Source organism: Panthera tigris, chromosome A1, assembly GCF_018350195.1.
Source record: "Panthera tigris isolate Pti1 chromosome A1, P.tigris_Pti1_mat1.1, whole genome shotgun sequence".
Lineage (NCBI taxonomy): Eukaryota > Metazoa > Chordata > Mammalia > Carnivora > Felidae > Panthera > Panthera tigris.
The window spans coordinates 91829350-91850139 of NC_056660.1; the positions used below are offsets into that span (position 1 = coordinate 91829350).

The 20790-nt window shown below is 51.8% G+C and overlaps 1 protein-coding gene across 3 annotated transcripts; it reads right to left on the reverse strand.

Annotated features, from left to right (window-relative positions):
* Positions 1 to 10340: 10340 nt before the first annotated feature.
* Positions 10341 to 20094, reverse strand: B4GALT7 (beta-1,4-galactosyltransferase 7). 3 transcript variants are annotated; one of them, XM_042982422.1, is made up of 7 exons: positions 19944 to 20094; positions 18013 to 18174; positions 16150 to 16512; positions 13236 to 13461; positions 11849 to 11932; positions 11476 to 11580; positions 10341 to 11042 (listed from the first exon to the last, which is right to left on the reverse strand). In XM_042982422.1, the coding sequence occupies exons 1-7, from the start codon at positions 19991 to 19993 to the stop codon at positions 10887 to 10889; spliced, it is 1146 nt and encodes a 381-aa protein (XP_042838356.1). In that variant the 5' UTR covers positions 19994 to 20094; the 3' UTR covers positions 10341 to 10886. The 3 variants fall into 3 exon arrangements, with proteins under 3 accessions (XP_042838356.1, XP_042838359.1, XP_042838368.1); XM_042982425.1 differs by lacking the exon at positions 18013 to 18174 and adding an exon at positions 19408 to 19470; XM_042982434.1 differs by lacking the exon at positions 18013 to 18174.
* Positions 20095 to 20790: the final 696 nt, after the last annotated feature.

A 20790-nucleotide genomic window follows, 5' to 3' on the forward strand; every position in this document is an offset into this window, starting at 1 on the left:
GAAGCTTGGAAAGGGAAGGAAGCCACACAGCTAGTGAATGGTGAGGTTGGGGTTCTACACTACTCAGCACTACTAACATTTTGGGCCAGATGATTCTTCGTTGTGGGGACTGTGCTGTGTGTGACAGGGCATTGAACAGCATCCCTGGCATATTCCCACTAGATGCCAGTCGCATCCCCATGGTTATGACAACAAACATGTCTTCAGATTTTGTCAAATGTTCCTCCGGAAACAAAGTCACCCCAGGTTGAGAAATGCTCATCCGTGAGTTACACAAGCACTTTCACTGGGGCTGATTCAGAGGAGGCCTTTGGGCCAAGGTCACTGCTGGTAGATCTGTAGTAGGTGAAGAATTGCTTGAAGTCTGAGACTCTCATGGAAATAATTTCTTTCAGTAATTCAACTTCTTTACCTACTGAAGTGCCTTTACTAATTACTGAGGATAAGTAATTACCACATGCCCTTTTTAAATCTGCATTAGAAGGTTGGTTGGAGTTATAATGGCCTCTGGAAGTCTCTGGAATGAGAATTCATAAAAATTGTGGGCTCTCAGGAAGATGTAGAAAATTTGAACAGATTATCAGCAAAGAAATTGAATCAGTAATCAAAAAACTCCCAACAAACAAAAGCCCAGGACCAAGTGAATTCTACCAAACATTTAAAGAAGAGTTCATACCTATTCTTCCAAACTCTTCCAAAAAACAGAAGCGGAAGGAAAACTTCCAAATTCATTCTATAAGGCCAGCATTACCCTGATACCAAAACCAGATAAAGACACCACACAAAAAAGAGAACTAACTATGCGCTATTATCCCTGATGAACATGGATACAAAAATTCTCAATAAAATGCTAGCAAACTGAATCCAATAATACATTCACTGGGGTGCCTGAGTGGCTTAGCTGATTAAGCGTCCAACTTCAGCTCAGGTTATGATCTTGCGGTTTGTGAGTTCAAGCCCTACATCGGGCTCTGTGCTGACAGCTCAGAGTCTGGAGCCTGCTTCGGCTTCTGTGTCTCCCTCTCTCTCTGACCTTCCCCCTCTCATGCTCTGTCTCTATCTCTCAAAAATAAATAAACATTAAAAAACAGAAAAGAATCACTCACCAAAATCAAGTGGGATTTATTCCTGGGCTGCAAGGGTAGTTTAATATTCACCAAGCAATCAATATGATACACGACATTAATAAAAGAAAGAATAAGAATCATGTGATCATTTCAATAGACACAGAAAAAACATTTGAGAAAGCACATCCATTCATGATAAAAATACCTAACAAAGTAGGTTTAGAGGAAATGTACATCAACATAATAAAAGCCTTATATGAAAAACTCCCAGCTAATGTCATTCTCAATGGGGAAAAACTGAGAGCGTTTCCCCTAAGGTCAGGAACAAGACAAGGATGTCCACTCTCACCACTTTTATTTAACACAGTACTGGAAGTCCTAGCCACAGCAAATCAGACAACAAAAAGAAATAAAAGGCATCCCAGCTGGTAAAAGTGAAACTTGTTACTATACATAGATGACATGATACCATATATAGAAAACTCCAAACACTCCACCAAAAAACTGATAAACAAACTCAGTAAAGTCGCAGGATACAAAATCACTGTACAGAAATCTGTTGTATTTTTTAAAAAATTTTTTAATGTTTATTTTTGACAGAGAGAGAGAGAGACAGAGCATGAGCGGGGGAGGGGCAGAGAGAGAGGGAGACACAGAATCCAAAGCAGGCTCCAGGCTCTGAGCTGTCAGCACAGAGCCTGACGCGGGGCTTGAAACCACAGACCGTGAGATTATGACCTGAGCCGAAGTTGGACGCTCAACCAACTGAGCCACCCAGGCGCCCCAAGAAATCTGTTGTATTTCTATACACCAAAAATGAAGCAGCAGACACAAAAATTAAGAAAACAATCCCATTTACAAGTACACCAAAAGTAATAAGGTACTAGGAATAAATCTAACCAAAGATATGAAAGACCCATACTCTGAAAACTATCAAAAACTGATTAAAGAAATTGAAGATGATGCAAAGAAATGGAAAGATACTCCATGCTGATGGATTGGAAGAACAAATATTGTTACAATGTCCATACTACCCGAAGCAATCTACACATTTAAAGCAATCCCTATCAAAACACCAATAGCAGTTTTCACAGAACTAGAAAGAACAAACAGCCCTAAAATTTGTACGGAACCACAAAAGACCCTGAAGGGCCAAAGCAATCTTGAAAAAGAAAAGTAAAACTGGAGGCATCATAATTCTGGACTTCAAGCTATATTACAAAGCTGTAGTCATCAAAACAGTATGGTAGCAGCCACTCTGGAAAACAGGATGGAATTTCCTCAAAAAGTTAAAAATAGACCTACCCTACAATCCAGCAATTGCACTACTAGGTATTTAGGCAGAGGCTACAAAAATACACCTGTGAAGGGATATGTCCACCCGAATGTTTATAGCAGCATTATCAACAATAGTCAAAGTGTGGAGAGAACCCAAATGTCCATCATGTCCATTGATGAATGGATAAAGAAGATGCAGTAGATACATACAATGGAATGTTTTTCGCCATAAAAAAAGGAATAAAACCTTGCCATTTGCAACAACACGGATGGACCTAGAGAGCATAATGCTAAGGGAAAAAATACCATATGATTTCACTCATATGTGGAATTTAAGGAACAAAACAGATGAGCAAAGGGGGAGAAACACACAGAGAAATAAAACACGATAACAGAGTCTTACCTAGAGAGAACAAACTGATGGTTACCAGAAGGGAGTGAAGTGGAGGTTACCAGAAATGGAGGGGATGGGGGGAATAGGTGATGGGGACCAAGGAGGGCACTTGTCGTGATGAGCACCGGGTGAATAAAATAAACCTTTGAAAAAACATTGTGGGCTCTGCTTCCTTATTATTTATTCCCTGATAATTCAGCTTAGCCTGATTCAAGTTTCTTTCGTTATGCTCTCAACCTCCAAATGCAAAAAACAACAACAAAAACCACCACGACTCCAACAACAACAACAACAACAACAACAACAACAACAAAAAATAGAGGAAAACATTTTCCCAACAGAGGCAGGAAAATTGGCTTTCCAATCAAATAAACTAAAGTTGAATTCAATTCAGGCCCTCACTCTCAGGGTAGATAACTGAAGCAAGTCACTTAACTATAGTCTCAGTTTTTCCTATAATGTCTAATTTAGGAAGGAAGGAAATACAGATTTAATAATGCCATTATCTTACAATATCTAGCTTATGGTGTTCTACTTATTAAACTAGATGGGATGCATATAAACAGGCTTAATAGTGACTATAGCTACTGTTTATTGAGCATTACCACATGCCGGACATTGACATGGGTCTCCATGCAGCGTTTGTAATACTCAAAGCCTTGTTGCAAAGCAGGTAATGCATTGTTGAGATGAGGAAAATCTCCATTTTGCAGATGGAGATTAAGCAATTCACCCAAGGTCAGAAAGCCTGCAGTGTGCATTAAAGTCCCCTACATGTGAGAGATGGCCATCCTCAATGATATTCCTGCAATTCGTAGAGAACTTTTTGAACAGGACCCATCTGGTTTTACCAGCCACCTTGGGTTAATCCTTGTATGACAAGTGAGTCTGATAATTTATAAATATCTGGAAAGGGGTGAACTTAATTTGGATAGACATTATTTTTTTTAAGTGTCAAAAAAAAAAAAAAAAAAGAAAACAGTACAGAATCACCCAACAATAGCAAATTATACATTCTTCTCAAGTACATGTGGAAACTTCTCTGGAGGAGACCGTGTGCGAGGCCAGTATACTAGAAAGCACCTTCTCTGACCACTATAGAGGGCAATTAGAAATTAATAACAGAAGGGGATTTGGAGATTTCACAAATTAAATAACACATGCTTATATAACCAATTAGCCAGAGAAGAAATCACAAGAGAAACTAGAACACAGTTTGAGATGAATGGAAGAGAAAATGTAACATGACAAAATTTATGGTTGTAGCCAACACACAGCTCCAGGGAAACCTATAGCTGTAAACAATAAATATTAATAAAGGAAAATATTTCAAATCAATAACCTAACTTTGTACATGAAGACACTGGAAAAAGAAGAGTGAGATATCCAAAGTGAGCAGGAGGAAGGAGATAATTAGGATTAGAGTCAAAATTAAGGATATAAAGAATAGAAAAATTGAGAACATCAATGGAGCCAAACCTTGGTTCTTTGAAAGGACTACCAAAATTATCAAACCTTTAGACTGATTGGGGGAAGGGGTTGAGGGGGCATTAAGAGAGAAAGAAGGAGAGGGGCACCTGGGTGGCTCAGTGGGTTATGCATCTGACCCTTGATTTCGGCTCAGTCATGATCTTGCGGTTGGTGAGTTCGAGTCCTGCATCCGGCTCTGTGCTGACAGCTCAGAGCCTGCTCGGGATCCTCTCTCTCTCTCTCTCTGCCCCTTCCCTGCTCACGTGTGCTCACTCTTTCTCTCAAAATAAATAAATAAAAACTTAAAAAAAAGAAATTAAAGACGATATGGACAAATGGAAACATACCCTGTATTTGTGGATTGAATACTTAATATCGTTAAGATGGCAGTTCTCCAAATTGACATACAGAATCAGTGTTACTCCTATCAAAATTCCACTTCTTCCCCCAGGCCTCTGAAATTGATAAACTAATCCTAGAATCCGCATGGATGCCAGGGACCCAAAATAGCTAAAACAATCTTGCAAAGAACACAGCTGGAGGACTCACACTTCCCAATTTTAAAACGTACTATAAAGCTACAATAATCAGAACAGAATGGCACTGGCATGAGGACAGACATATAGAATTGGGAGTCCAGAAATAGAGTCTTACCTCTAGGGTCAATTGATTTTCAACAGTTGTCAGCCAAGACAATTAAATGGCGGAAAGAATAGTCTTTTCAACACACCGACGCTGGGAAAACTGGATGTCCATATGCAAAAGAATGACATTGGACCCCTACCTCAGACCGTTATACAAAAATTAAAATGGACCGCAGACCTTAATTTAAGGGCAAAAATGATAAAACTCTTAAAAAAAAAACCAAGGTGTCACATAAACCTAGTTGTAGTGGAAAGGGGTTTAGTTTACATTTATGGCTCCTTGAGAGATTTCAGGAGCTCTTGAGGATAAGAGACCAAATATTACAACAAAAGATGGTCCCAATCCTCTTATTACTCAGGAAATGCCAAAGGTTTTTATGAGCTGTGTGAGCCAGGAACCATGGAACGAAGGCCAGATATTTGAGAAGAAATATCTTTTGGTCATCTGAATATGTATATTTCTTTTTTTTAAGTTTATTCATTTATTTTGAGAGTGTGCATGCATGTGCATGTGCGTGTGAACAAGCGGGAGAGGGGCAGAGACAGAGAGAGAGAGGGAGAGAATCCCAAGCACTGACAGTGCTGAGCCCGACATGGGGCTTGAACTCACGAACTGCGAGATCATGACCTGAGCCGAAGTAGGACGCTTAACTCACTGAGCCACCCAGGTGCTCCCCAAATGTATATATACTTCTGATAAATCGCAATATCCCAAGCCCTTCACATAGGCGTCATAGTTATTTTAAATGTCCTGAGGATTCCAAAATCTGTGTCATATCTGAGTTTGGTGCTGATTCTTGCTCTCGTCTTCAGTCTGTTTTCTTTCTTTCTCTCCTTTCTTTCTTTCTTTCTTTCTTTCTTTCTTTCTTTCTTTCTTTCTTTCTTTCTTTCTTTCTTTCTTTCTCTTTCTTTCTTTCTTTCTTTCTTTCTTTCTTTCTTTCTTTCTTTCTTTCTTTCTTTCTTTCTTTCTTTCTTTCTTTCTTTCTTTCTTGACTTTTAGCATGGCTTGAAATGCAGGATTTGTTGGGTAAAGGGACTGATATAGACATTTAATGTGAGGTCTGATGCTAGTCTGGCTAGGATTCGGACTGGTTTGATGTTTAACTGTAGCTTTAGGTGCCAGTGGCTTTAAGTTCTTCTAGTGTCCTTGTTTGTTTCTTTCCCTCTGCAGTCTTTGACTTTCTCCAAGAGCTTTTTATCTTTTTTTAAAAAAATTTATGTTGTCTTTTAAATTTTTTATTTTATTGTATTACTTTTTAAAGATTTTTTAAAATGCTTATTTTTGAGAGACAGAGAAAGAGTGCAGGTGGGGGAGGGGCAGAGAGAGATTGGGAGACAGAGGGTCCGCAGCAGTCTCCAGGGTCTGAGCTGCCAACAGTGAGCCCCATGCTGGGCTTGAACTCATAAACCACGAGATCATGACTTGAGCCGAAGTTGAACACTTAACCGACTGAGCCACCCAGGTGCCCTATTTTTTATTTTTGAGAGAGAGAGTGAGGGAGAGAGGATCTCAAGCAGGCTGCAAGCTGAGCGTGATTTGGGCCTTGATCCCATGACCCTGGGATCATGACCTGGGCCAAAATTGAGAGTCAGACACTCAACCAACTGAACCACCCAGGAGCTCCTCTCCAAGAACTTTCTAAAGGCAGTCTGCGCTCTGAAGCTCTTTCAGCTGTAACTTGCTATTGTCATACTAGAGGCTTATTGACTTGGTGGCAAGGGGTTAAGGAAAGGGAAAGCATTTTATAATTTTATGATGAAATCTCAGTATTCTGGTGGGTCTGTGTCCCTGGGCTGTGACATTCACAGGTGTCTCAGCTTTGTCCCCTCTTCCTTGGGTGAGGCAGAAAAGCTAGTAGGAACTGCAGTTGGGTAACTGTCCTTAGCCCCACCCTCCCGTGAGAAAAATAAGGCTCTGGAGAGCAGGCTTTTGTCAGGGGGACTACTCTGGCTATGTTTTTAAACATTTTTTAATTTTTTTTTCTTTCTTTTTTTTTGCGAGAGAAAGAGAAAGAGAGAGAGCAGGGGAGGGGCAGAGAGAGAGGGAGACACAGAATCTGAAGCAGCCTCCAGGCTCTGAGCTGTCAGCACAGAGCCTGATGCGGGGCTTGAACTCATAAACTGTGAGATTGCTACCTGAGATAAAGTCTGCTGCCCAACCTACGGACCCACCCAGGTGCCCCAGGGTGTATTTTTAAATGGTAACTTTCCCCTCTCTTCTGCTAAAGACAGGAGGGGACTTTCCATGGCTCTTGGCCACACTCCTCAGCCTTCACCGATTGGTCAAAATTACAACAAAAGTACCCCTACCAAACTGTGGCCCCAGCAGCTTTGCTCTAGGTTAGCCGATCTTGGCTGTATTTGCCAGTCTGTCCAGATTTGGAGGGTGGCAGTTTGCGTCACTTCTCTGCTGGGTTCAAGAAAAGTGGTTGCTTTCTGGTTTGTCCCTGTTGTGAAGGTGGGAGTGACGGACCTCCCCAAACCCCTTCCGAGAGGAAGCTGAAAGTGAAGTTGCTTTTCCTTTGGTTTGTCCTTTAAAACAAAAACAAAGACAAAAACAAAAACACACACAAAAAAAGCCCTCAAGGCATGAGGGCTGAGAGGGCAACAGGGCTAGAGATCTCCATTTGGCCTTTTGGGAAAGAGTGTGCGGGGAGGCAGACCCTCCACGAAGGAAGGGCTCAGTCTGGCTTCATCATCCCTTTTTTAATTTTTTTAAAAGCTTATTTTGAGAGAGAGAGGGAGAAGGGATAGAGAGAGAGAATCCCAAGCGGGCTTTGCACTGTCAGCACAGCCGTGCTCAAACTTATGAAATGGGGGATCATAACCTGAGCTGAAATCAAGAGTCCGATGCTCAACCAACTGAGCCCCCCAGGCACCCCAGGATTCATCCTCTCTTATTCAGCCTAAGTGCTCCCTCCAGACTCCATCCTCCAACCCCCTGCACCAGCGCCCAAGGATCTTCCTGTAACAGAGACCTAACCATAACTGTCTCCTTGCTCAGACCCTCCCCTGCTTGGAAACTGCTGCACCTGCGGAATAATGTACGCGGTGCTCAGCGTGGCCTTCACAGATCCTCATGGGTCACCTTAAGCTTTCCTCTGCCGCCCACCTCTTCTGACTCCTATACTGTATTGGGGTACCAGGGACACCCCAAATTGCTTCCAAGCCCCTCAGTGTGACACACTGCCCCGGTGTCTCTGCCTCGCACTTGCTGATCCCTCTGGAACCCTTCCCATCATGACTGCAATGACTTCACCAGCAAGACCCCGCCTCCTTGGGGAGGCCTTCCCAAAGCCCCAAGTATATTCCTCAGACACAGTGCCATGCTGTGGATCATGCTGATGCTCCAAGGGACCACTCCAGCAGCCAAATCTCCATCTTACTCCAGGCAGAGGATGCATGGGGCAGACACTCTGTCTCTCCCCCAAGGCTCTGCTTTTGTCCCAGGGCGGGGAGGGGTACCAGATCTCATTGGTCAGCCCTCCCCATCAGCCCTCCCCAGCTGGGAAGAGGAGGAGGGAAGGTCTGGAAGGGAAGGAGCCTCTGTGCATTGGCACCTGCTGTACAGGCCAGGGATGAAGGAATCTGGCTCTGAAGCCACGGTCGTGGGGTTCAGATCCCAAGCTCCATCAAGTATCACCTCTCTGACCATGGCAAGCTACTTATCTCTCTATGCTTCATCATTGTCCTCCATAAAACAGGTTAATAAATAGGACCTAGCTTAGCTAGAGGGAGGCCCCATGAGATAATGCAACATAAAGAATCCTGTATGTGGTGAATGCTCGACTAGTGCCTGCTTGTTATAGTTGCTATTACAGCCATCAAGTTGGACAAGTGCCGTGGCAGGTATTGCTACATCCAGGGCTGATCTCATCCACGCCCTGGCCAGCAACACGGGGATGTTAGTCCCCCTCCATGGAGCCACGGAGGCACCAAGATGCTCTGGCATTTGCAGAGCTGTCTGCTTCTTCCCCCTTTGCCAGGCACCGCTCAGTCCTCTCCTACTTTCCTGGAGAGACCCCCCGGGGGGACACCTGGGCTGGGGAGGGAGGGAGGCTGTGGATTCAGGCTGCAACAGGCCCGGGCTGGGTGCTTACAGGCTCCTTGAAGGAGGTGGTGGCAGTGACCACAGGGGGTGGGGGACCACACGGTTGGAGTTGTGCCCCAGTCCAGGCTCAGGCAGTGGATCCTGCTTTTCTTCTGTTCATTCTATGCCCTCCATGCAGATGGCGAGGAGGGTCTCCTCATCCTTTTAGGTCTTGCTACAAGCCAGGGAGAGAAGTGTGCAGAGCTGGGGGCTTTGACGTCACATCCATTCACACCAACACCAAAGAGGCTGCTGTTCTGCCTCCACGCTATGTTAAGTCCAAGATGATGCAGCCGGGGTTGTCCAGAGACTGGCACACAGGGAGCGGTTCGTTCCCCTCTCTTGGGCCTCAAGGTTGAGAAAGCCCCTCCCAGCACCCCTGCACTGTAATTAGTCCATCTGCTCCTCACTGTACTGAGGGAAGCTGAATTGCTGGGCGAGGTCAGTTGAGGATATGGAACCTCTGTTGTACATCTGAACAGATACACTACTCCATTATGCTGTGCTCAGGTGGTGCAGTGCGCATCACACACAATGGCACCCAGCAGCACTGAGATCACCCTCTGAGGGGTAGTCATTTTGGAGCACAGCTGTTGAATCCATCCTCCTGAACTTTGGGACTTCAATCCCTTCCTCTAGCATTTAGGGTGTCCTATTTATTGTTAACCAAACCACCCTTAACCAGTCCCCAGACTCCTTTGACCACTGGCCCAAATCTTTGGCAGTCAAATGCCTTGAAGGAATGATCTGCCTTGCAGAGCCCCTCACCTACCACTCTTGTTGGCCCCCGGCTTCCCTCCAGATAATTCCTCCAAGGTCACTCCCCAGTTCCATGGTCTCCCTCGGCTCCCCTCCTTCACCTCTCCCGGACATCGTGTGATCAGTGGTAATCTGCCCGCATGCGGGGAACACTGCAGGATGCTCCTGCCTTTCATCTTCTCCCTCTCGCCTCAGAAACGTGGTCCTCCCACCCTCAAGCTATGACCAAGTCCTTGCCACCACATTTTGCCTACCCCGAGTCCAGTCCTGTGGGTCTAGTTCTGTCTCAGTGTGGTAGAATGAAGCCACCCCCACCCCAGAGTCAGAGCCCACCACGGCCTGAGGGGGGCAGACTGCCCAGAAGGGCAGCGAAGCCTGGAGGGCTGTGGGAGGTGGCAGGAACCTTGGCCTTCGGCGTCTCTCCCACCTGAGCCTCCCCTGACCTTGGCGTCCCCAGCCCTGCCCTACCCCCCTACCAGCTTATAACTAAGAGAGGTGCCATCTTTTTCCCCCGTCCCCTTCCGCTCAGCCCCAGGTGACAAACTGGTGGTCCATGACACATTTGTTCGGCCCGCCACACTTTTCTGAAGTTTCAATTAGCTGCTATCATTTAAAAACGAACCGATTTCACTCAGGAATCCAGAATTCAAGTTTCTTTTTGAGAACTCAGAAGATCTGGCCCACCCCAGGCCGGCATTCCTGCATGGCGATAGCCAGAGAGAGCTGGTCTCAGCTGTTCCCTTTCTGTGGGGCTTGCACAGAAACCTGCAGTTTTAACCCTCTGCATTGTCCTGGCCACCCATGTCAGCGGCCTGGCTTCAGAACTGCATCTTGGCATGAAGCCGTCCGTCCAGGGGAAGGAAAAGCCCTTAGGTGTGGGTGCGCGAAGACGGGGAGAGCAGGGCGAGCAGGAAGGCGGGGCGGACAGTCCCAGGTGAGAGCCACGTCCCAGTCTCTCTCCATCACTGTTTATTGCTAGCAGCGTCCCAGGCACCCTGTGTGTGTCCTGTCCTGGCTCAAGCCCACCTCTGGGGGCTGGGCTGCTGCAAATGTGCGGCTTGCGATCCGCTGCTTCAGGCCACCCCACATCCTAGGGGAGGTGGGCCCCGGGGCCTGAGGCTTTATCCAGAGCCTGAGTAAGCAGTGTGGCCTGTGGGCACAGGCTTCCTTACTGTCCAGCTGGCTCAGCCAAATGTGCACCAGGGGGTGGCAGCCTTGTCACAGTCCAACATGATGTTGAGAACAGTGCAGGGGGCCCCGCCCACAGACAAGGCTGTGCGGGAATCCACACGGTACTTCACGGTGTTCAGGCCTCCCTCCCGGTCCACCTTGAACTGCTCCTGGGGAGGACACGGAGAGAGAGCATGCACTCAGGGCTTTGAGGCCGCCGGCTGTCCGCAGCTGCACCCCACCAGTAAGCAAGAGGGCTGAGATCGTTCAGGTGGGCTAATATGGCTCCTAAAGAAGAGGCTGTTTGGGGGATGGTGGTTCCCGTGTCACAGGTCCGCCTGGGACGCTGGCATCGATAGCTGAGGCCCTCCCCTGCTCCCTGCCTGCATGGACGCCGAGGTCTCAGCTTACCCACGTGGCCAGGTGCCCATAGCAGCCACCGGCACAGGGCACAGTGCCCAAGCAGAATGCCCAGAGACTGGCCTGGGCCACGCAGGGGAGGGCAGGGCCATCTGGGCCGGAGGAGAGATTGGTGAAATGCTTGGCCCTGTTGCTTCCCCACATCACCACCTAACCATCCCCAGTCAGGGGACCAGCCAGCACCTGTTTTTGAGCTGCGATGCGCTTCTGGTCCCTCTTCCGCCAGGCTGGGTCATGCAGGTGGCGAAATGTCTTGTACCCAGTTGTGATTCCCGAGGGGCGGAAAAGCTAAGAAGGCCAAAGAAGTTGGGTCAGGCCGCCCTCCTGGAGCCCCGGTCCTCACCGCTAGTCCTCTGGGGTCCCACCGCCTGCCACGGGCCACGGGCAGGGGCCTGTACTGCCATTCTGCAGTAGAGGTGTGCCTATCGGGGGCCAGGCTGAGATCGGAACTGGGGGTGTCATCCCTAAGCCCCAGGAATGTCATCTGAGGGCAGGGAAGGGAACCCTGGGGCAGCCCCGATGCTGAAGAGGTGGGGAGCCCTGGGGGGAGTATTACCTGCAGCCCGGCCCCTTTGATGCGACGGTAGAACTCGTCATCTTCGCGGCCCCAGCCCCAGAAGCGGTTGGACATCCCGTTGCACTGACACAGAGACAGGGAGAGTCACTTGCCCCATCCTCCCAGGGCGCTCCCTGGTCTCTGACCACCCAGGAGTAGGCCAAAGCCCCCTTTCTCCTCCTCCTCCCCTGGAGGTTCTAATGTGCACCCAGAGGCTTATAGTTCCCGCAACCTCTGAGCTACTGGGGGACAGCCATCACATGCCAGGCCCCTTGCCTGTTCTCATGGGGCCTTGAGTCTGTGTGACACGATTGGTTTCTCAAAAATGTCTGACTGGGGGCCCCTGGGGGGCTCAGTCAGTTGAGTGTCACTTCTGGTTTCAGCGCAGGTCATGATCTCACAGTTTTTGAGTTTGAGCCCCGTGTCGGGCTCCGTGCTGATGGCACAGAGTCTGCTTGGGATTCTTTCTCTTTCCCTCTCTCTCTGCCCCTCCTCTTCTCTCTCTCTCTCTCTCTCTCTCTCTCTCTCAGAATAAATAGATTAAAAAAAAAAAAAGGCTGACTGGTGGAAGGCACCTCTTCAGGGCAACTGGCAATGGGCAGAAGTGCCAATCCTGCTTGATTTCTGCCTGCCCGATACCCCCTTTTCTCCTGGGAGGCTCTGCCCTGGTCTCTTCCTGTGGGGACAGGGGCAGCTGGGCCCTGCGACAGACACCTATTAGCCACCCAACTCAGGGCTTCATTTCTGTAAAGCTGGCTTCAGCTGCAGCCTGAAGAAAAGGGCAAAAGACCAGTGTCTAAGCCACTCGGTCCTTCCCACTCTCTCTCCTCACCCTCACCTACTCCCCAACCTCCCTCCACCTTCACTCCCTCACCGCCCCCCCCCTCCACCTCCAGCCACAACAATGGACTCAGGGGTAGCCCCCTCTCCCCCACCCCTACTCAAGTCAGGCCAATCAGGAGCCAGGGTGGTGCAGTTCTGGGACTCCTGTCCTGGCTGCTGGGGAAGAGACCTCACCGTCCACTGAACCCGGGCCTGGGTGCACGCAGCGTGCAGCCAGGACGGCCACCGTGCACCTCATAGGCCTGAGAACAAATCCACTCCAGAGAAAGCCGAGGTGAGAGACGTCCTTGGTGACGCTAAGAGGCCTGGCAAGCCACCCCTGAAGCCAGCCCAGACTGTTCCATTGAGAACCAACGAACCCCGAGTCTCCCGAAGCCAGCTCACAGGGGGTTCCCGCTACTGCGGCTGAATCCTCGCTGACTGGCTCGGTCCCGCTCCCGGACTCCCTTGACCGGCCAGGGCAGGACCCTCTCATCCGCCGGGCCCGGGACCGTCCCTCCTACTGCCCATGCCCGCCCCAGGCGGGCCCCCCACCCCGCCTCACCAGCTGGTAGTGCTGCTTGGAGAGCAGCAGGATGCCGCCCACGTAGGTCTTGTAGTGGTAGAGCGGGTGCAGCTCCGGGGAGGCCACGTGGAAGGGCCCGGCCTCGGGGAAGCCATAGTCCAGTTCCTCGTTGAGGGGGAGCAGGTCCACGTCGTGCATGGCGATGTAGTCCGTGCTGTTGCTGCTCTCCAGGAAGCCCACGTTGATGAGGGCCGCCCGGTTGAACCTGCACGGGTGGGGGGCGGTGAGGTCGCTCTCCCCAAACTGCGTGACAGACTGTCCTCCGTGGCGCCCGCCCCCCCTGCGCCTGTGCTGCCTTCCCACCCGACGCCGACTTCCCCGTGGGGCTGCCCAGCTGCCCGCCTGCCGTCTGCTCATCACACAGACGTCCACCGACTGCCAGCTATGTGCCAGACACCGTCCGGCCCACTGGGGCTACTGCCGAGAGAAATCAAAGCCCTGCCTTCGAGGAGCTGAGGTTCTGATAAGAGGAAACAGAAATCAATAAGTGTATATGTAACCAGCCAGCCAACGGCAAGGGCTACGGAGGAGAGAAGCGCGCATGCGGTTAGGAGGGGAGAGCATGCTGGGGGGTGGGGCAGGTGTTCTTGCAGACAGGGCCAGCAGGAAGGCCAGGATAATGGTGTGACCTGTGAAGGCCTGAGGGAATGAGCCAGAAGCGGGTAGAGGGGGTGGGTCTCCAAGGAGAGGGGAAGGCAATTGCCAAGGCCCGAGGCAGGAGCGGACACCTGTGTGACCAAGCAGGGTGACCAGGGGGGCTTCAGGGATGAGGCCAGTGGGGGACTGGCCCCTGACAGGCTTGGGCTGTGACCCCGGGTACCACGCAGGAGCCCCTGCAGGGCTGAGAGCAGAGCCAGGATGTGCTGTGACTTCCAGTTTAACAGGATCACTCTAGCTGGGGTGTTGAGAAGAGAAGGGAGGCTCAGGGTTGGAAGGCTACGATCATCTGGGTGGGAGACGATGGTGATTTAGCTCAGGGAGGTGGTGAGAAGTGGGCAGATTTGAGACACATTCCGAGGGACGGGGTGTGCTGAGGGAAAGCGAGGAGGTGACAATGACTCGAAGGCTTTTTGGCCTGAGCAACCGGAAGCGAGGAGCTGCCATCTCCTGAAATAGGGAAGAGGGCGGGTGGGAAAGCAGACATTCAGCCTTGATCATGTGAAGCTTGGGATGCTCGGGACCACCAGACGGAGGGTTATGTGGTGCCCAGACGCAGGGGGCTGGAGGTCAGGAGAGTGGTCTAGGCCGGGAATACACAGACTTGGGGGCCACCAGGGCACAGAAGGGGTTTAGTGCCACGAGGCCGGATGACATTCCCAGGGAGTGACTGCAGCCGGAAAAGAAAATGCCCAAGGACTGAGCCCTAAGAGCACCAGTCGAGAGGTCAGGGAGGTGAGGTAGAACGGGCAAAGGACTTAGCAGAGGTGAGGAAGGAGGAGAACCGGAGTGCTGTCTCAGAAGTCAAACGGAGGTGTTTCCAAGAGGAAGAAGTAACCCACTTGGCCAATGCTACCTGGTGGTGGAAGACTGAGAACAGTGCTTGGATTAAGGAGGTGGGCTCACTGGTGACATCAGTGAGAGTTGCTTCAGCGAGGGGGGTAAACATCTGAGCGGAACAGGTTCCAGAGAGAGTGAGAGGGGAGACAGGAAAGTTCTGCTCTGAAGGGGCTCAGAGGAATGAGGTGACAGGGGTGGGCAAGGGGTCACGGGGGCTTTTCCTTCTCTTTTTAGACAGGAGCTATTTCAGTATGTTTGCTGATGCAAATGCCCCAGAAGGGAGGAGAAACCAATCCAGGAGGGAGAGAAAGGAGTGGATGGCTGAAGCAATGTCCTTGAGTAGGAGAGCGAGAAGGGGACCCAGTGCCAGACCAGAAGAGCTGGCCCTGGAGGGGCTGGGGCAGTGCATCCCCAGCATGGTGGGAGCCTAGTCCGTGAGCACAGAGGCTGGAGGGTTCACTTTCTTCCTGTTGGCTCGACTTCTCAAACAGGGAGCAAAGTCATCAGCCACGGCTGATGAGGAGAGGGACAGGAGAAAGGGTGCCGGGCTGCCTCAGAGGAGGAGAGGCAGCAGGCCAGAGGGCCCTCTTGGGCCAGGGCTCATCGCCTGGGGGGGGACAGCCAGCTGCCCCAGGATAGGCATGGAGCAGCCAGCAGCAGGTGGGTCAGGGAGGTGAGAAGTGCGAGATGACAGATGTTAATGATGGACCGTGGACTCCAAGGTGGGTGAGGAGAAAGTGAGGACGAGGAGGGTGGGCTGTGAAGACTGGGCGGTACTGTGGCCTAAAGGGCCTGGCGGGGTCCAAGAGCCTTCGGGTCTGCCTCCCAGAGGAGCGAGGTGGAGGGAAAGGAGGTGGAGGTGGAGCGTGAGATGTGCGCACTGGCTCACGGAGGGGAGCGGCGCATGGTAAAGGGCAAGGACCCCAGGGTAACAGTAGACTGTGAACAGCTTCGAAGCTGTGGCCTTGACCCTGCCTTTCCCGAATCCCCACAGCCAATCCACTGGAAAGCTCGGTCTGTGCTTCCTCCCCCTCACATCTCTCCACCCCTGCTCCCCTACAGCCAAGAGGCCCTCCCGTCCAACAGCCCAGCAGGCCTCCCAGCCCTGCCCCATTCTCCTGTTCTGGTAAAAGGTATTCCTCCTACGACAGCCATGGCGATCCTTTCAAAATGGGTATCACACCAGGACTCTCCTTAGCCCCAATCCTCCCCTCAAATTCCCGTCACACCAGCGAGAGGGGTTTACTGTTCTCACCCTCCCGCCACTGCGCTGGGTGGTCTTTCCCAGGCCAGAGGCACCCCTGGCACTGGACCCCAGTGGGAGAGGGAGCAGCCGAGGGGCCTGGGCAAGGGGAGGCCTTGGAGAGGGGGGGCCGAGTTGGGAGGCCGTCCCTACCTGAAGTGATCCACCTGGTTGAGCACATAGATGTGGTGCGGGACCTTCTTCCTGCTTAGGAAGCGGTGCATGTGGGGCACAAAGACCAGCAGCTCCTCAAAGCGTTCACGGAAGGGCACCAGCACTGCCAGGCGGTGGGGGCCCCAGGACGCGTCTTCTTCCCAGTGCTCGGGAGGTGGCTCCGGGGGGCAGGAGTGGGGTGGGCCTGGGGTCTCCTGCCCTTGTCCCCGGGCTGCCCGGGCTACATCACCAGAGCAGCTGAGCTGCAGCCAGAGCAGGGAGAGGAAGCCCAGTAAGAGACAGGCAACGAAGAGGTGGAAGACGGAGCATTTCCGGGGAAGGCTGCTGGGGAGCAACCTGGACCTGGGACAAGAGCAGGGGTGGGGTCAGAAGGGAGAGTGGAGCCGGAGCCCTTTGGCAGACCCCTTCTCTGGCTTCCCCACTGGTAAGGTGCACATGACTGGTCTGCCCCACGCGCCTGGCAGTTAGTGCAGAAGCAACGTCAACGCTTTTGTTCATGCTGCTACCACACATTGGAATCCCGCTTACTGCTCTAGGCCCAGGAGGTGTCACTGCACCTCCAGGAAGCCCTCCAACCCCGGGTCAGAGCTGCCCCAGTTCCTTCACGCCCTCTTACTTTCTGTAAGTGAGTCCGGGTCAGACCAAGAGCTGCTGGAGGGCAGGGGCAAGACTCCTGGTCTCTGGTACCTGCCGTTCTCCAGTACGGTGGCTGAAGGGTCTGAGCCTGAGCCGAGGGCAGGAGCCCTGCCTTAGAGATCCCACCCACCACCTTCCAGTCCTCCTCCTCTGTAAGTTTACCCCCAGTATAAACCCTCACTTCAGTCCTGCTTCTCACACCAGAAAGGTCCTCAAGGCAGGGGCCTGGCATCAGTTCCAGGGAAAAGACCAGTGTTTACCCTGGGGAGATCCAACCTACCCCCAAAACAATGCAAGACCCAAACTGACAGTCGCTGTTCACTGAATGAGACTCCAATCTTCAGTCCAAGAGGCAGCTCATGTGACAAGGGAGGAGAGATGGGACAGGGAGAGAAAGATCAGGGCTAGGTATGGAAATCAGGCTCTGTTTAGAAGCTGGAAGTGCATCTGAATCGCTTGGACACCGAGGTCGTGCTGGGAGAGATCGCTGTCTGGGTTAGAGAGGTGGAATTTACCAGATTTCTCTGCTGAGGACAGAGAAGGAGCTGAGGAACCTAAGACAAGGGAAGCTCTCTCTAGTCTACCCCCCTGAAACAACCTGCAAATCACTTTGCTTTATAGCCTTTGGGAGTCACCAGTTAGCTACAAGGTAGTATACATTTTGCCTGCACTCGCCCCCCACCACTCACCCAGTGCCACACACTGGGTAACCCAGACCTTCACCACTCACCATGTTCCTTCATGCTCCAGCCCTGACACAGCCTGCCACTTCAGTCTGAGATGCCCTCTGATGATCCTTCAGAGCCAAACTCCCATGTCATAACCAGCAACGTCCCTCTACCTCAACTCCAACGTCAGGGCCAGCACTGCCCACCCTTAACGTGCACACAAACGGACATGCATGCTCTCTCCATGGTATCTGGTCCTTCCTTCTTCGAAGCATTCAGAGTTCTGTAATCCCTTGTGTCCCTGCTGGTCGTCCCCCTAGATAAGCCATTCCTGTCTGCGGCCCCAGAACAGTTTAGACAGCAAAGGGCTTGCTTGGTGAGTTACAGGAAGGGTTCAAGCAGTCAGGGCATGCTTTAAGTCACACGCCAGAGCCAGACCAACTCCTGACTTTCTCTAACACACAACTGCCAACCTGGAAGCCAGCAACCCTGAAGCTGGGTCTCACACACAGCAGAGGGGTGGCCAGCTAAGACTTACCCCCCATTGTCCTGTGGTGGGGGTTTCCGCTGGGGAAGAGCGGAGCCCAATTCTGCCAGTGGCCTGGGAAGGCTGGAACCTCTACAGATTCTCCCTCGCCCCCTGGGTTCTTTCTGGGGCTGGGGTGGAGACCGGGGACATGGACATGAGGAAATCTCCCACCTTTGGGAAAAGAAGCAGTGACCATCATCCAGGGGTATGGCATGGATTGGGCATTCCGTGCATTGTCACACGCTATTGCTTCAGCCCAGCTTCCCTTTGCAGGATCACATTCTCATAGGCAATCTTATCCTGGGCTTTAAGGGCCCAAATGGCTGAGCAACTGAATTCAGAGCCAAATGTCAATTCCTCAGGACAGCGGACACCGAGAACTCCTGGTGCCGCCTGGTGGCAAACTCCAGAACTGCAGTCCCAGCTGCTCCCAGGCCCAGGGCACCCTGCTCCGAGGGGCCGACTAAGTGAGGTTTATCTCCATCAACCTGTGCCCAGGGCTAGAAAAGGCAGAGTCAAATCCAGCTGGGCTGGCTCCAGAGCCAGCACTCTTAAACTGCTACGCTAGCCTGAATCTGTTGCCTGGACCTTTGTACCCCTGTGTCAAAAGCAGGAACTGACAGCAGTAACTTTTTCTGGGAACACAGGTATGTACCAAAGGTTTACGGAAAGGGATGTGGAAATGGAAATTCTCCTCTATTACCTTTTGTTTCTGCCCTTACACAAATCTTAGTGATATAGGTTTGAATATCAGCTGTTCTGGTTACAGCACCTCGCAACTGCAAAGGTAGATACCTCCTGCCTGCCAGGCACAGTGTCAAGAGTGTTACATACGTGGCTTCTTTTAATCCTTATACAGCCCTGTAGAGTAGATATTATGATCCCTGTTTCAGAGATGGAAAAGCTGAGGTCAGAAAGATTAAGTGATCTGTTCCTGGTCACATGGCTGTTAAAGAGGATTCCTGCCCAGGGCTGACTCCACACTGTCCAGGCTTTCTTTCTATTACATTCCTGTCTTCCTGCTTCAACACCAAGTCTGCAAAATCCCCCAAACACAAGCCTTTTGCCCACTATGTTCCCGAATCTTTTGGCACCTGGCAAACTTAAGAGACATACGGGGGAAGAGGTGATATTCACTGGGCGGAGACCCACTATCTGGGTGTGTGTGCCGGGTGAGAAGAGTTTTGGGGGCACATCTCACGAATGAAGTGTGGGTGTTCTCCCAAATCTAGAAAGCCGAATAACTCCCCTACCCCAATACTGTTTAGGAAAACATCATCAGCTAAGGTCTGGATCAAGTTCACACCTAACACATGCAGGAGGTCCCACTCAAGTACAGCTGCACCGGAAATGAACCAGCATTACGTGTGAGGAGTGCCTAGTTCGTGCCAGTCAGTGGCCTACCAGGCTAGCATAGAGATTCTTTCTGGTGTGTTCTTCTGGGCGGTCAGCAAAGGATGGGGAAGCCTGAAGGAGGATGGGGTCTGAGGTTACACGGATGTGATGGGGGGAAGTAGAGACCAGAGAAAAGGAATAAAGACCCTTAGAGGCCGGGGGCAGGCAGAAAGACAGAGATCCACTGAGAGAGGTCAACGCAGTCAGAGACCCGCACGAAGACAGATGCCAGCGGAGAAACACAGACACAAAGAGACCCGCACCGAGGGACAGACTCGCAAAGAGAGGGACAGAAACTCACAAAGGGAAGTCATCGGAGAAATACAGACCCGCGAAGTGGCGGAGACTGGTAGAGACAGAGACCTACACGGAGAGACAGAGACCCGGTATACAGAGCGAACCAGTGGCCCACTGGGAGAACCACAGACCCTCAGAAAGCCCCGCAGCCGGGGACGCGACGTCCTCGGGCTCCTAGATTCCGCGGGGCGGCCCGGAAAGGATCGGCACCCGGGAGGACGGGGCCCGGGCCGGCCGCCGCCGCTCACCTGCCGTCCTCCCAGGGCAGCTGCGCCGCTTTCCTCCGGGAGGGGAACATCGTGGGGGGAGGTGGCGGCGCATGGGACTCGAGCTCCCAGCCGGGCCGGCCCGGCCTCCCGGGCCTACGCGGCGCCTCCGCCTCCCGCCCCGCCCCGGCCAGTCCGCCCCGCCCCTCGGTCCGCCGGGTCCGCCGCTCCAGCCGCGCCGTGTGCTCCCGGGAGCCGCAGCTTCAAACGTTCCGCGTTCGAGGACCGCTTGAGTGCTCCTGTCGCCGGTCCGCTAACTGCCCACTGGGGAACTGCTTGTTCTCCCGGGAAACCGAGACCTCAGAGGGGGCTCACGTCACTGGGCCGGTACTGTACTTAGACTCCAGATTTCCAGCGCTCTGGCATGATCTGTATCTCCGTCCTGCCGCCCCTTCCTCCTCCCTTCTCGGTCCCAGGTGGTGCATGCTTCCTCCCGTAGCAAGATCGGAGGGTGGCAAGGCCAAGCTCTGGACTCCAACTTGGGTTCAGCCCAGACCCCACGTAGTGGTTAGGAGCCAAGCACTGCAGACAGACTGACTGGATTCGAAACCTGATTCTGCCAGTTCGGCTGTGTTTGGGGGGCAAGCACAATCTCTTGGCATCTTTCCTCACTGGCATGTATAAATAGTTCCTGAGCTACACGTTGCTGTGAGGGTTAATGGAGAACGTAACATGCAAGGATACTTGGCACAGTGCTGGGCACATAGGCAACGCTATGTAAACGATGGCCCTTACACAGAAGAGGGGTACTTGGGTGGGGTTGTTTGAAGGGGGAGGAAGATTGGGTTCTTAGATCCGTCCTGGCACAGTGTGAACCTAGCTGGCTGGA